The sequence below is a fragment of the Myotis daubentonii genome, chromosome 10 (assembly GCF_963259705.1).
Source record: "Myotis daubentonii chromosome 10, mMyoDau2.1, whole genome shotgun sequence".
Classification (NCBI taxonomy): Eukaryota; Metazoa; Chordata; class Mammalia; order Chiroptera; family Vespertilionidae; genus Myotis; species Myotis daubentonii.
In genome coordinates, this window is record NC_081849.1 from 85,657,636 (window position 1) to 85,672,752 (window position 15,117).

At 68.1% G+C, this 15,117-nt stretch overlaps 1 protein-coding gene across 6 annotated transcripts in view; it reads left to right on the forward strand.

The window, feature by feature from the left end:
- The window catches only part of TNS3 (tensin 3), a 98,346-nt gene that overhangs the window by 39,222 nt on the left and 44,007 nt on the right, over positions 1–15,117 (forward strand). For 3 of the 6 annotated variants that reach the window (XM_059655959.1, XM_059655957.1, XM_059655958.1), the window contains 6 exons: positions 6,945–6,997; positions 8,434–8,611; positions 10,186–10,236; positions 10,746–10,868; positions 11,529–11,593; positions 14,252–14,335. In XM_059655959.1, coding sequence (XP_059511942.1) covers positions 8,465–8,611; positions 10,186–10,236; positions 10,746–10,868; positions 11,529–11,593; positions 14,252–14,335 — 470 coding nt within the window. In that variant the 5' untranslated portion in view covers positions 6,945–6,997; positions 8,434–8,464. Of the gene's footprint in view, positions 1–3,502; positions 3,587–6,944; positions 6,998–8,433; positions 8,612–10,185; positions 10,237–10,745; positions 10,869–11,528; positions 11,594–14,251; positions 14,336–15,117 lie in introns of those variants that run through there. The other 3 variants (XM_059655955.1, XM_059655956.1, XM_059655960.1) reach the window with 2 other exon arrangements.

Genomic DNA, 15,117 nt, shown 5'->3' on the forward strand with positions numbered 1-15,117 from the left:
CCCATAGCCACCAAGCCCAGGCCCCCCCACCGCCAACGGGAGGTGCAGGCCAGGGCACCTGACCTGACCGGGGCTCCTCAGACCCAAGAGGGGGCCCTGCGGGCGTGGAGCCCGTCCTTCGATGCGGCGCCGGGGGAGGAGGAACACCCCGCGCGTGAGTGGGAGGGACACCCTTTGGCTGTGTCTGGCCCCGAAGCAGATCATCTGACTGTAGGAAGCCGACCCAATGGCCATCCTCGGACGGAGCGGCCGGCCAAGCCCATGGCCATCCCTGGGGCTCAGGGCTCTGGGCCGGGGGCGGCCTCCAGGCTGGCGACTCTGGAAAGACCCTAAACCCGCTGGGTTAGTTCATCAGCACGAGACGCAGGCGTGACACGTTGTGTTCTAACGGCAACGTTGGCTCCTGAGCAGCCGCTGAGGGCGGTTCCACACGAGCCAGGCGCACGCCGCTCCCCTGGGACCCTCCCCTGTCCGGGGACGACTAACGTGAGGGCGACCGGCTGCTCTGGGAAGACATCGGCCCCGCCCTGCCATGGGTGCAGGCGCTGATTCATCGTCAGGAAGAACTTCCTGAGGTCAGGAGGAGGAGTGTGATGTGATGGGTGTGAGGAGGTGAGCTCCGTCCGTGGTGAGACGGCCGAGCCACGGCCACCCTGCCGGCTCCTCCACGAGGAGCCAGTCACGTGCTCAGCGGTGTGACCCGAGGCTGCGGGGGCGTTCCTCCGTGACGTCACTGGGACGGATGCATGCGGGGACGTCAGAGCTGGCGAGTCTCCCTGGTGTTTGTCGGTGAACCCGGGACCGGAGCGTCTGCAGATCCGTGCTGATCGCCTTCCGGCCGATCCCTGTGGGTGTGGTTTGGTTGGCGGGTTTGCCGGCTGCCGCGGTGGGTGTGGTACCCGCGTGCGCCCTCCTGCCTGGGCACCACCGCTCTGCACCCCAATTCAGCTCGCAGGCTGGTGGGGACAGGGTCTTTGTGGGCTGTAGTCAGGGCATTATTTTTTGTGGTTTTGTGCTTTTTGTTGGTGCTTTCACGGTTGAAAATGGCCCAACTGTAGTGCTGGATGCTTGTGGCACTCATGGGCGTAAGATGCTGTCCTGGGCGCCAGGACAGGACAACTGTAGTTGATTAGGTGTTGATTGATTAGGGATTCGTTGGGGTTGATTAGATGTTGATTAGGTATTTAGTAGGATTGATTAAGGATTGATTGATTAGGGATTCATTATGTGTTGGTTGATTGTGGATTAATTAGGTATTGATTAGGGATAGATTGGGGATTGATTAGGTGTTGATTAGATATTGGTTAGGGATTGATTAAGGATTGGTTAGGAGTTGATTAGGTGTTGATTGATTAGGGATTCATTAGGTGTTTATTAGGGGTTGATTAGGTATTGGATAGGTATTACTTAGGGTTGGATTGATTGATTAGGTGTTGGTTAGGGATTAATTAAGAATTAGTTAGGGATTCATTATGTGTTGATTGATTAGGGGTCTTCAGACGGCCCCATTTTACCACCTAAGATCTGTCCTTTTCCCTGACTTGCCCGTCACAGAGGCCAGACCCGGCCCACTTTCCGACTGCCTCCCTGTGACTGTGGTCAATTTTCATCTGAACTCGAGAGGCAGGGAGTACGAGAGGCCCAGCTGGGAGGGTCGTGGCCGGGGCTGCCCGGTCCCAGCTCTGCGCCCACCAGCTGCCTGGCTTTGGTGCCTGGCCTCCCCTCGCCAGGCCTGGGCTCAGCTCCCTTTTGGCAAAGCCGGGGAGGTGAGGGGTCGCGGCTCTGGTGCTGGGAGAGCCGTGAGAGCGGTGCCGGCGGCTCAGCGGGCTCTGGGCTCGGGCTGTGCTGTGACCGTTACGCTCGCCTTGTGGTGACAGCGATGAGGACGGGACCCGCGGGCACAGCCATCGCGCCCGACAGGTAGGAACGACCCGAACTTGTTACTGGTTCTTGAGCTGAAGTAGCCGTTTGCTTGCCGACTCCTAAACCCCGTTTCTTTCACTTAAAACTGTAGCGTTTGTGTCTGAAACAGACAGGAGTCACCTTCTGCCTTTGAGGCGCCACCAGCCCTGTCGGGGAGTTCAGTCCGGGTGCTGGGGGTCCCCTGTCCTAGTTTGGAGCAGCGCACCCCCAAGTGAACCCTCAGAATCCCCGCCTGGGCTTTCTGGAGCCGCTAGGAAAGCGCCAGGAGGCTCACGGATCACCTGAGCATCCACCCTCCGGTCCGCCCGCGCCCCCCACCCCCACCCCCAGGCCTGTGCCCAGATGGCACCTCCAGCTCCAGTTCTGTGCCCAGACGGCACCTCCAGCTCCAGTTCTGTGCCCAGACGGCACCTCTGGCTCCAGTTCTGTGCCCAGACGCTGTCCCCTGTCTGTTCAGTCGCTCTGAAACTGACCTGACGCAGGAACCGCACAGAGGCCGTGTCCTGTCAGGAGGGACACTGACGCCTCCCCGGTGGGCCCGCCTGGCAGCACAGCTGCCCCCACTTCCTGCATGAGGGGGAGCCGGGCCGTGTGGGCACCCCGAGGCCTCGGGGCGGTGGGAGCACGTGTGGGCAGGCGTGGTGCCTCCGGTTTGGGAACTCACTCTGGGACGCCTTCTGTCAGCTCGGCCACGACCCAGCCCGGTCCGGTCCTGGCGGGTGCAGAGGCCCCTCCCTCCCCGTCTCTGGGACCTGGGGTCGGTCACACACACCTAGCTCCTCTCTCGTTTGCCTGGGCAGCGTCTCTTTCTTTAATTATTATTAAGGCGTTTTTGTTGGTTTGGGAAAGGAAGAGAGAGATGGAAACCTCAGGGAGGGGAGAGAATCGCTGACCGGCCGCCTCCTGCGCTCCAGGCAGCGCCTTCTGGGGAAAGGGGCCCGCGCTCTCCTGGGAAAGGACTGGGGACGCGGGGAGGCGAGTGCAGGCCCCGCGGCACCGAGAACAAGGTTCCGCCTCATGGCTGGTGTTTGCTTCCCGCTCAGGATGGCCCTGCCGCTCTCGGCCGCACACGAGCCTCCTCGTTTGACCCTGGCTCAGCCCAGCCCCAGGCGAGGAAGCTGAGTCCCGGGGAGGCCAGGTGCACCCCCAGGCGGGCGGCTGGGAGAGGGTGGGGGTGGCCTCGCTCCCGGTGCTGGGAGGGCAGGCTGGGGACACCCGTCCGCAGAAGGAAGGAAGGAACGGCGCCTCCAGGTGTGCCGCTGAGCGTGGCCTTTGAGAAAGGGCTCACGTCCGTCCCCCGGGGACACTGACCAGGTGTGGAGGTTTCCGCTGATCGTGCGGACCCCGCGGCCGGGCCCCGGGCAGCCTGCTTCCTCGTCGGCCCGGCTCGGTCACGTTACGCAACGTCCCCTCTGCTCCTTCCCACGGAGCGGCTCGCAGGGCGTCAGGGCCGGTGCGCTCCTGAGAGGGGCTCGCTGCTCGTGGCTCCGGAATGTGGGCGTTCTCGCCGCATCCCCGGGCCTCATCCTGGACCCCGGGGCGGCACCGGCCAGGGATCGTCTGTTGCTTCTCGTCCAGAAGCCAGAGAGGGCGCGAGCAGGCGGGCGGCAGGGGCCGGCCTGGCGCCTCTCTGGCCCAGCGGCCGCAGGCTGCCCTTCCCCAGGTGAGCAGGAGGGGCCGGCGGGAGAGGCTGAGGGTCAGGACTTCGTCAGCCAGGTGAGGCGGCTCCTGGCAGAGGTCGGCCGGGTGCCCGTCTTGGGAGGCGGGGCGCCAGGAGACAGCGTTAGTGGGAATGTGGGGACCCGGGACCCCAGTCGGCACAGCTGCTGAGCCCCCAGTCAGGGGTCACCGCGGGGAGCCAGGCGGCGGGGGGGGGGTGCTCCCCGATCTCTCTGTTGCTGGTGCTCAGCAGGGGCTGTGCCAGGGCATTTCTTCCCGAATGAGCCCCAGCCCTGCCCGTAGGTCCGTCCACTACAGCCGCGCCTCCCACGCTGCTGTGAGATGCCGTCTGGTCAGCCACTCGGGGACTTTCTGTCCCTAAAAGGAAGGCGAACGAGGGTTCACCTGAAACGAACGGCCAGCACCCTGCGCCTCTCACATGACCAGACCCGCCCTCCCCCTGCGGACCCGGGTTGTGGGCCGCTGCGCTGCTGCTGGGCTGCTGGCGGGACGGGCAGGTGGGCGGCTCCCTGGGGACGCAGAGTGTGGACAGGGATCCCCACCAGGGTCGTTCTGTGTTGAGGCCTGTGTGTGAAGGAGACCATGGCAGCGGGACGTGAAGGGGGATCGGGGTCCCTTTGCTGGGAGAGGCTGTCTGAGCTGAGAGGCTGAGGGTCGGGAGTTAGTCAACCAGGTGAGGCTTGCCCAGGACGTGGGAGCGTTCCAGCCCCGCATGGCACGTGCAAAGGCCCTGGGGCAGGAGGGAGTGGCCCGTGGGGGGACTGAGGGGCAGGGACGGAGCGTGAGGGTGGCTGTGGGGCAGGGACGGAGCGTGAGGGTGGCTGTGGGGCAGGGATGGAGAGTGAGGGTGGCTGTGGGGCAGGGGCTGGCTCACTGGGGACTCATGCCAGGCCAGGCGCCGCCCTCACCCATCGCAGGGGACGAGGGAGCGTTGCCGGAGCATCGACCCCTACACAGGTGCTGCCTGTGACTGTGCTCTCCAGGCTCCCTTCTGCCTGCAGGACGCACACCCGTGGCAGGCCCGCTGTGCGTGTGCATGTGTGTGTGTGAGTGTGCGCTTGTGCACATGCATGCACGTGTGCGCATGGGTGTGTGCTTGTGCGTGTGCATATATGTGCACACGTGTGTCTTCGGGAAGCACCCGCCTGCCCCGACATGGGCCACTGCCCTCTGAGTGACCCTCATGCGGCACTTCCTCCTCGGCTCACAGTTCCTCTCCGTCTCCCGGTTCCCAGAGGCCACGTGAGAGCAGGTCCCGTGGGCGGAGGAGGCGTTGGCTCCTGGGGGCCCTGCTCTGCAGACGGGGGTCCGGGGTGCAGAGTGCCCGAGTCTGGGTTTGGACCGGACCGTCTAAGGGGGAACCAGGACCAAGACAAGGCGTCCGGCCCGCCGGCCCTTAGGGTAGCGCCCGGGAAGCCCTCTGGCTCTGCCTCTGTGGACGGAGTGGTTTGTGTGGCTCAGGTCAAGGGTCACTGTCCTCTGCTGAGGAATGGTCACATGGGCTCAGGTCCACGCTGCAAACCTGCACATAAAGAAAAATGCGACAGAGCATTCCGGAAACACACTGAGGCCATTGCCATCTGTCCAGATGTCACCGGGCGTGCGTCTGAGTCACGGACCCTTCCCGGTGTGAGTGTTACCTGCCCACACGCCCGCCCCGGCTGACCCCGCGGGACCCTGCGTGTGGCTGACGGGGCTGCTGTGCTTGCTGCTACCGGCTCTCGCAGTGCAGGGAGCGTGTCCGTGTGGGGGGCCCGTCCGTGTGGGGAGCCAGTCCGTGTGGGGAGCCCGTCCGTGTGGGGAGCCCGTCCGTGTGGGGGCCCGTCCGTGTGGGGAGCCCGTCCGTGTGGGGGGCCCGTCCGTGTGGGGAGCCCGTCCGTGTGGGGAGCCCGTCCGTGTGGGGAGCCCGTCCGTGTGGGGGGCCCGTCCGTGTGGGGAGCCCGTCCGTGTGGGGAGCCCGTCCGTGTGGGGAGCGTGTCCATGTGGGGAGCCCATCCATGCAGACGCGGCCGGTCCCAGCACGTCCTCGGGGCACATCCTGAGCTGCCGAGTCACATGCCCAGGCCTCTGGGCTCGTCTCGCTGACGGGCCGCCCTGAGCTGGCGACTCGGGTCACGTCTCTCGAGACCTAAAGCCTCTGCACCGTGTGCTGCGCGCTCACCGTGACCCTCGCTGTCCTGCTGGGCAAATCCTCTCCCTGTCGGAGCTGGTCTAGCCTGAGCCGTGCAGGCGTGAGGGCAGGGCCTGGGGCCAGTGGCCGGGTCGGGGTGCAGCCCCGGGCGACGGCACAGCCTGGGCGTGACCCTGTGGGCACAGGGAGCGGCTCTGTCATCAGAACCCCCGGGCCCCGGTCTGACTGGCCCGTGGCGAACACGTCCTGTGTGGTCATCTCGGCCAGCGCCCAGACCCCTCCTCGCGGGCCAGACGACTGGAGGGAACACGTCAGCCAGGGAAGGCCCCGGCCCGTGTGGACGAGTGGGGTTTGGGGGCCGGTGGGGGGAGGGCGCCGTCCGGTCCTGCCTCCGTTCGGGGGCCAGGATCACGCCTCTGTGGTTGGCGCTGGCGTAGGAGTTGGCTTGTCGAGATTTCAGGAAAGTGTGTCTGGTGGACCCTGAAATAGCCCCGGTTTCATCCCCTTCCCTCCTGTGGGAGCCAGTGCGCAGGTGCCCAGGGGGGACCTCAGGGGAGGGGGTGTCGGCCTGTCTGCGAGGGGGCTCCGTCCACAGAGGCGGGCTCTGGGCGCCCTGCTCGCAGGACCCGCGTCACCCAGTAGCTGTGCGCCCGCTGGGCTGGTCCACAGAGCAGGGTCCCGGGGGGTGCGGGCTCCCCGGAGGCAGGAGAGAAAGGGGCCCAGGCCGAGGAGGGCTTTGGGGAGGACTGTGGGGGCATCTCCTGTCTCTGCCGTCTTGGTGCATGACACACGCGTGCACGCACACACTCGGGCACAGGGGCAGTCGCAACCCCGAAGCCTTCCTTCCCGTCGGACAGGCTCGGAAAGAGAAGTGGGCGCAGGTTCTCTCCGGGTGCTGCCCGCGCTCGCTGACCGGAGAATGGCGGCCTCCGCTGCGCCGAGAGCGCCTCCTGTCGGCGGAGACGAGCTGTCACACGTGCCGGGGCCCTGCCCTGCGCGGGGCCTCTCCCTGCCCCTCTGGGGAGCCGCCCCCGTGGCTCATGGATTGTGACACTTGTCCTGGGGCCCAGATGGCTGATAGGCCGGCCATCCTCCCGGCGGGACCGTCCCTTCCTGATAAACCGAGGCGTGGCCGCCAGCGCCCTCCTTGGGGTGTGCGACGCGGACGCAGGCCCGGAGGCCTGGGGTGACCGTGCTCTCTCCTCCGCAGGCTCCGGGGCCCGCCTCGCCGTCCGCTTCTCCCCGCTGCCACCGACCGTCCCGGTGAGTGTCCGCCAGCCCCCGCCCGCGTCCCTGTCCTCGGCCGGACCCCGCGGGAGGCCCGGGCCTGGGCTCGTCTGCGCTGCCGTCACCTTGGTCTCTGATTTTTAAAGCAAATGTTCATGGGGACACGGGTCCCATTTACGTCCCGTGTCTGGACGCGGCCTCCCGGCTTTCGCGCCCAGATCCTGGAAGCTGGCGAGTGCGGCGAGCTCCACGCGCCTCCGTCAGAGCAGGGCCTGGGGGGGCGGCCACAGCCCGCGCTCCACGCGTGGAGGCCCTCGAGGCCACGGCGAGGGCCACGTCCTTTCGTGCCTCACGTGCTCACAGACGTGGGCCTCGGCATCTGAAAGCAGCAGGCCCTGCGCCTGCGCCGGGCGCGTGAGGCGGGGGCGCCTCTTGGTAACGAGTCAGAGTCAGACACCAGGGCGACCCTGCCGGTGATGGGGCCGCGGCTGCTGTCGGGTGGAAATGGCGCCGCAGGTACTTCTCCACGGCGTCCTTCTCCTCCAGAAACAGACGGACGCATTTGCCCACCAAACGACACACGACCTGGGGTCCCTGCAGAGCCCTGGGCGCCGGCGGGAGCGGGGTGGGGGGCGGGCTGAGTTCATTTCGGAGCCAGAGGATGGGTGCTGCAGGGCTGGGACACCATTTTGTATGTTTTTGAATTTCTCCAAAATGAAGAGAGAAACTCGGGTAATGAGGGTAGTAAATAGACCGACAGTCGCCACAAACCCCACAGCTGGTGGCCGCAGCCTTGGCCAAGCTGGACTCACCTGCCCCCCGACGCCCCATCCTCTGTGGCTTCACTGTGGCTGCCACCATGCGGGGTGACCGCGCACCCCTCCCCTGGACGCTCTCCCTCCATCCCACACGCCCCTGCAGACCTGGGGTGCCCAGCGCGGTCCCCCCAGCACAGGGATGGGAGGTCTGGTCCCACGCGCCCGGCACAGCCAGCCCTTGCCCTCGCCCTCGCCTGCACCCTCTGCTGGCTGCCACGCCTGCCCGGCTCCCTGCCCCCCCACCCCTCACACCTGTGTCCTCATCTCAGGTGACAGCCCAGCCCCTCCTCCCAGGGCCACAGTCCTTCCAGCCCCTCCATATGCACTGAGGTTCCTCCCCTGCCCCAGGGTGCCACCTGCACACCAGGCTGCACCCACCCCTGCCATTCACTCGTCTCAGCTGCCAGGTGCTGAGCTGACAGCGGGGAGCGGGGACGGTGAGGGTCGCGCAGGGCCAGGCTCCCCCAGACCCGCCTCCCGCCAGGCCCCCGGCGGCGTCCCCGGGCCCCGAGCACGGAGAGCCGCCTGCGTGTCTGTGACCAGCCCACACCCAGAAAGCAGACTCGGCAGGTCCGCGAGCCCCCGCCGTCGGGTCCGCGAGCCCGTGGCCGCGCCCTCACACCCTCACGCCTGCTGCTTGGCCGGTGCCGCCAGCCTCTCCCCTAGCCCAGCGCCGAGCCCCACCATGGAGGACGGCGAGCTGGACCTCACCTACGTCACCGAGCGCATCATCGCCGTGTCCTTCCCCGCGGGCTGCTCCGAGGAGTCCTACCTGCACAGCCTGCAGGAGGTGACGCACATGCTGCAGTCCAAGCACGGCGACAACTACCTGGTGAGCGGGGGCGGGGGGGGGCGGGGCGCTGAGGGGGGGGGACGCTGAGCGGGGGGCGGGGGATGCTGGATAAGGGTGTGGCCAGAAGGCACTGCGCTGGCTGAGAAGTGGGCGGCGCTGTGATGAGGGGCCGCCGGCCGCAGGTCATGGTGACCAGAGCTGGTTACCAGGAGGAGTGCCGGGCGCACGGGCGGCGGCGTTTGTCCTCGGAGGGCGGACACCAGAATGGGTGGGGCTCCCCGAGCACGGGCAGGCCGGCCCAGAAGAGGTTCCGTCCCCCTGAAACGCACCATGAGGGTGAGGAGCGCACAGGACTGCCATGTCCTGGGCCCGCCCTCCATGTCCCACGCCCCGTGCGGCCCGCCCTCCGTGTTCACACGCCCCGTGCGGCGTGTCCTGCTGCCCCCGTCCCGTGTGGCCTCTGCTGAGTGTAACCCCCTCCTGGCCCCCAGGCTCCCTAATCGCAGCCATGATCTCCCCTGACGACCAGGATGAGCGTGACTGTCTCGTGGTCCTTATCAGCCTCCTCAGAGGACTGAGCCCAGCCGCGGGGAGGCCCGCTCAGCAGTTAGTGCTGCAGGGGGAGGCCCTGCCCCCTCGCCCCAACCCGCTGCTCTCCTGGTCACACTCTCCTGGTCACACTCTCCTGGTCACGCTCTCCTGGTCACACTCTCCTGGTCACGCTCTCCTGGTCACACTCTCCTGGTCACGCTCTCCCTGGTCCCCGGCCATGGCAGGGAGAGCTGTGGCCGCCTGGGCTGTCACCCGCCCTCCGTGTCTCGCTCCCTCCTCTCCCCAGGCCAGACTCTGAGTCCCCTCCCCACAGGAGGTCTGGGGTCTGGAGGGGTCACCTTCACGATGGGTGCAGCCTCGCTGGGTCCAGAGACACCCCCCCCCCCGGCAGAGTGGCTGGGGTGGGTGGGGGCCCTGCCTTTGGGGACAAGGACCTTTTTGAAACTCTGAGGCGACATGTGGGTGTCACATACAGCCCTGAGCGACACCCGGTGCCCTCGCTCTCCCGGGGACACCTGGGTGCTGTCCTCTGATGGACAGGGGACACACAGCCTCAGGACCCACAGACCACGCCTCGGGCGGCCGGTGGGTGACGTCCAGGGCCCGAGGGGCAGCCCGTTCCGGTCGAGGCACCCCCACGGCCCGCCTGGCCCTGGGCAGCCCCCTGCCAGTGTCAGCCCCTCCGCGCTGCTCCCCGGCCCCTCCACACTCGGCCCCTGCTGCTGGGCTGTCCTCCTGAGAGGGAAGGGGAGGGGGAGGGGAAGGGGGAGGAGGAGGGGGAGGAGGGGGTAGGGTGGGGGTGGCGAGGCTGGTCCCCGCCCACTTCTCCGTGACGCTGCGGGTCCTCAGTGACGCCCTGGCGCTCGCGGGCCTGGCCTCCAGCCCGGGCAGGGCAGCCCCTCCGTGTGGCCCCTCCCCCGGGAGCCCGGATCGCGTGCCCAGCCTGGCATGTTTGTTTTATTCTGTGACGATGACACGCCTGTACACGTCACCCTCTGTGACGCCTCCACCCGCACCCTGTGCGTGGGCAGCGCGTCCGACCCCTCGTCTCCCCCCCGCAGGTGCTGAACCTCTCGGAAAAGAGATACGACCTGGCCAGGCTCAACCGGAAGGTGCGCCCGCCCCCGCCCCGCCCCACCCTCCGCGTCTGCCGCGTCTCAGGGTGCCCGTCCTGCGGGTGCCCCTCTGCTCGCTCCCGACCTGACTCGATGGCGAGACCGGGCACACGTGTCCGCGGCGACCTCTTCTCGTTGAACTGTTTCTGCCTGAAACGAGTGTGGATCCCAGGAGTTCCCGTCTCTCCCAGGCGTCGCTTCATTTCATTTTATTTCCATTTATTTCCGAGAGGAAGGAAGCGGGAGAGAGAGAGAGAAGCTTAAGTGATGAGAGAGCCATGGACCGGCTGCCTCCTGCAAGCCCCGCACTGGGGTCCAACCCCAACCGGCCTGAGCCCTGCCCGGGAGCGAACCCTGACCTCCTGGCTCATAGGTCGACGCTCAGCCCCTGACCTGAGCCCCGCCGGCCGGGCGAGGCCTTTGTGTCTTCTCCCCGGGCCCCCGCGGCCACGTCTCCACCATGGGGGACCCGCCCCAGAGCCGCCTCTGAGCCGCTGTCCTTGCAGGTGCTGGACGTGGGCTGGCCCGAGCTGCACGCGCCGCCCCTGGACAAGGTGTGTGCCATCTGCAAGGCCCAGGAGTCCTGGCTCCAGGGCCACCCGCACCACGTGGTCGTCATCCACTGCAGGGTGAGTCCTCCCTCCCCGCCCTTCCCCTCACAGAACCCCTCCTGGGCCCTGGTGGGGGTGCCCTCTCCCCTCACAGTCCCTCCTGGGCCCGGGAGGGGGTGCCCTCTCCCCTCACAGTCCCTCCTGGGCCTGGGTGGGGGTGCCCTCTCCCCTCACAGTCCCTCCTGGGCCCGGGAGGGGGTGCCCTCTCCCCTCACAGTCCCTCCTGGGCCCTGGTGGGGGTGCCCTCTCCCCTCACAGTCCCTCTGGGCCCCAGGCGGCTGCAGGTCTGTGGGACCAGGTCCCTGGGTGGCCGCGGGCCTTAGGGACTAACAGGGCACGGTGAGCAGGCGCCCCTCCTCCCAGGAGCGCCCCTTTTGTAAAGAAGAGAAGGGCGCTCCAGAGCACGCTGCTCGGACTCCCCCCCCCCCCCCCGAGTTCTGGTCACTGATGGACCTTGTGGGCAGGACGCCCGCCCGACGGGGACCTGACGTGTGCGTCCTCGCGGGGTGGCCGAGGCGCGGTGGGAGGGGCACCCGCCTCTGCCCTGGGCCCCAGGGTGCGTGCCCCTGCTGCCCGGGGGCCGCGGCCCCTCACGCTGGCGCCTCGTCATCGCCACGGGGAAGCCTGGCCCTGCCGGCGCGGGGCGAGGGCGCGGAACACTGGCCTCTGTCTCCGCAGGGCGGGAAGGGCCGCATCGGCGTGGTCATCGCCTCCTACATGCACTTCACCAACGTCTCCGCCAGGTAGGAGGCGTGGCAGGGCCGGGCGGGCGGGAGGCGGGGCTGGCCTGTCCCTCGGCGTCCCCGGGCGCAGGCCGTGCTCTCAGACAGGCGTGTGCACGCGTGTGACACGCCGACGGCCTCCTGGAGCCTGGGGACACCGTGAGCGCACTGCCACCCAGGCCGCAGCCTCAAAGCAGGAGCACAGCCGGCTCCGTGGGCGCCGCCGCCGAGAGAGGTGGCCGCGCGCTGGGCGCTGGGTGTGCTCGCATCGGCCCCTCGAGTCCCCGGAGGCGGGGTCAGGGCTGGGGGTCGGGCGCTGGCCCAGGAGCCTGGGCGGCGGCTCTCGGGCCTGGAAGAGCCGTCCTGGGAGGAGCCGTCGTCCTGGGTGTGGGAGCTGCCGCCCCCGGGACGAAAACGGGAGCAGAGCGAGTGAGGGGGCGTGGGCCAGCCTCCTGCCGGCCAGCGTGCAGGGCGCCCAGGACCCCGGAGCCGTGCGCCCCGAGTCCCGTGAGAAGCGTGTCCCCGCGGCCGCCTGCGCGGTCCTGGCGTCTCAATGGCCGCTTTGTGCGGCTGCGTCCGAGGAAACAGAAGCCGTTCAGGGGAGGCCGGCCCCCTCCTCCCCTGCAGGAGGCCGACCGGCTTCCACTGTTTTCCCTGGAAACACGGGGAGCGGGGCGCCAGGAGGAAACCCCGCGGGGAGGAGGCCTCGATAATGAGCCCTGTGTGCGCGAGGCCAGAGGCACTTGGACGGGGACCAGGTTCCCGGCGGCCCCTGACAGAGCCCCGTGTTCCTGCCCCAACAACGTGGCTCTGTCCCCACCCGACAGCCGGGGGGCGGGGGGGGGGGGGGGGAGGGAGGCTGGAAATGAGACCGAGAGCTTCCTCACTCGTCACCCGCAGGCGGCTGGGAGCCCTTTCCGAGCCCTCGCACTCGGGTCAGCCGCACGGCCCCGCGGTGGACACGCCGCCCGTGACAGGGTGCTGGCTGTCTCCCGGGGCTGGTGGCGGGTCCTGGTGCTGGTGCCCGTGGGGCACCCAGTGCAGCCACAGGGCGGGGCGGCCGGAGCGGCAGGACTGGGCGCCTGTCGGGGGCGGAGGGACCGCTCAGAGCTTTGGCGACCGGCTCGCTCTCTCCTCCTTGTCTCCGGACGCCCTTGGGGGGGGGGGGGGTGCGCAGCTCGCTCCGTCCCACGCGGAGAAGGTCACAGTTTCAGCCTTGGCCGGGGCTGCCTGTCCAGGGGCCCCCGGTTCTAGGACGGGTGGGACGTGCGGCTGCGGGCTGTATCCGGCCCCCCCAGGCATGTGGTCTGGCCCTGCCAAGACGCGGGGTTAGCTGCACGTTGACCAAGCGCGGCCGCTGACCTAAGGGGGTGACTCTGTGTGGCCGGGTGATGTCATACGCGCCCACAGGGCCCTCGCAGGAAGCGGTTCCCACCGCCCACCCTGCCCTAGGGCAGCGGCGGCTGCTGCGGACCCTCCGCCGACGCGGCCGCGGCAGCAGTCACAGCTGGGCCTGTCACGACTGGGCCTCAAGGTCCCTCCCGGTCGTCCAGGGAGCGGGCTCCTCGGGCCACAGACTCCGCTCCGAGATCCAAGCGGAAAGTTCCGGGCGCAGAGCGGGAAGAGCATCCGCACCGGCTCCTGGAGACACGCGTGGGCGGCAGGGCCCTGCTCACCACTCGCCCCGGGAGCCACGCCCCGGGAGCCACGCCCCGGGAGCCACACCAGCGCGTTCACTAACACAAGGGGCTGTCAGACAAGGGACGGGCGTCTTTTCTACGAAACCGTGTTCTCAGCACGTGAGAGCCGGTGCCCCCGCCACCACCGCGCCCGGGTCCCAGCCCAGCGGCCCGTGTGGGCCCAAGGGGGCGGCCACCGTCCTCCCGCTGCTCGGTGCCTCCAGCCTGGCCCCTGCCCGGGCCCCATTTCTGACGCGATTCTGGAGCTGCGAGCACCCACGTTTCTCTAAGCAGAGGCCCCACTCAGACCCGACTTTCCAGGGAGCTCTGGGCGGCCCTGAGCTGGGTGACGCCGTCTGGCCTCACAGCCCAGGGGCTGTGCTGAAATCGGGGGCAGCGGGGGGTGAGGCAGCCCCTGTGCCCGGGAGGGGTTCCCGGAGGAGCCGGCGTGGAGTGAGTCACGGCACAAACAGCCGTGGCGCCCGAGGGCCTGGGCTCCTCCCGGCGCCGCGGGTTCTGACCTCTGAGCCTGTTCGGGCCGTGACTCCCCGTGGAAGCACTCGGCTGCCCCTGTGGGTCCCCAACACGCCTTTGGGGCACGGGGGGGGGGTGCCCACGGAGGGTGGCCTCGGGCGCGTCCGCCCCCCTGTGACGCTGACACGTGGTCCGCCCACCAGTCTGGCCCGCTCCCCTATCGGAGGCGTGTGGCCGGGGCCGTGCGGGGGCCAGGCCGGCGCCCCTGGGGGCCGTGCAGTGTCCGCTGGGGCCACAGCCCTGGGCGGGGCTGCTGCTTCCTACGGGGTTGGGGCCTGCGCCTGGGTCCTCTGTGGCCTCGGCGTGTCTGTGGGGACGCGGGTCCGGGAGGAGAGGCGAAGGTGGCTCTCATGGTGCCGCAAAAAATGGGGACCTGGTGGGTGCCGGGCCCAGCACAGCCCAGAATGTGCCTGTCACCGGCCTTGGTCGTGTCCGCGCGGGGTGACAGGCCGTCTCTCCTCCCCAGCGCCGACCAGGCCCTCGACAGGTTTGCCATGAAGAAGTATTACGACGACAAGGTCTCCGCTCTCATGCAGCCCTCGCAGAAGCGGTACGTGTCCCGCCGGAGGGGGAGGGGGCGGCCATGAGGGCCCACGGGTGCACCGGCAGACAGAGGGCCCCGGGCGGCCGGGCGGCCAGGAGCGGGAGGCAGGGCCGCCCTCCTGCTGACCTGGTGGCTCTGACAGGCAGTCCCTGGATGAAAGGGGAGGTGTGTGGAGCCCCCTGGTGGCCAGGCCTGGCAGCAGCCAGCCCTCTGATCCCAGGGCTCCCACCCCCGGGTGACCCTGGGGAGCCCCCGTTTATGCTGCAGGACAGAGGAGCTGTTCGCCACCAGGACGGTGGGAGCACCGGGAGAGGAACTCGGCACCTTCCCCGAAGCAGGGCTGGCAGCCGGGTCGCCTAACTTTGTGTTTAACCGGCTCAGGTTGCTTCATGCACAAACCCAGCGGCCTATTTTGAACTAATGGAGCACAGTGCGGGAATTGCAGGCGGAACTTAGAGATTTTTAAAAAATATATAAGTGAGGCTGAGCCTGCTGGTGGTTCGGTCGGACGGCGGCCGTCCTGGGCGGGGGACACCCATGCCATGGTCGGATATTGGGGGGTTTCCTGGTGCTTGGAGTCAGGCCCCCCCCCGGGAGGTGGGAGGGGCCATGGTCGGGCAGCATCGGGCAGGCTGGGCCCCGCTCCGGCCCCTCCCACACCCCGAGCCCCAGGGCCCAGGGAGGAAACATCCCGTTAATTATTTTTATTTTTTTATTATTTTTAAATATATTTTTATTGACTTTAGAGAGAGAGGAAGGGAGCGGGAAAGAGACAGGAACCTCAATGA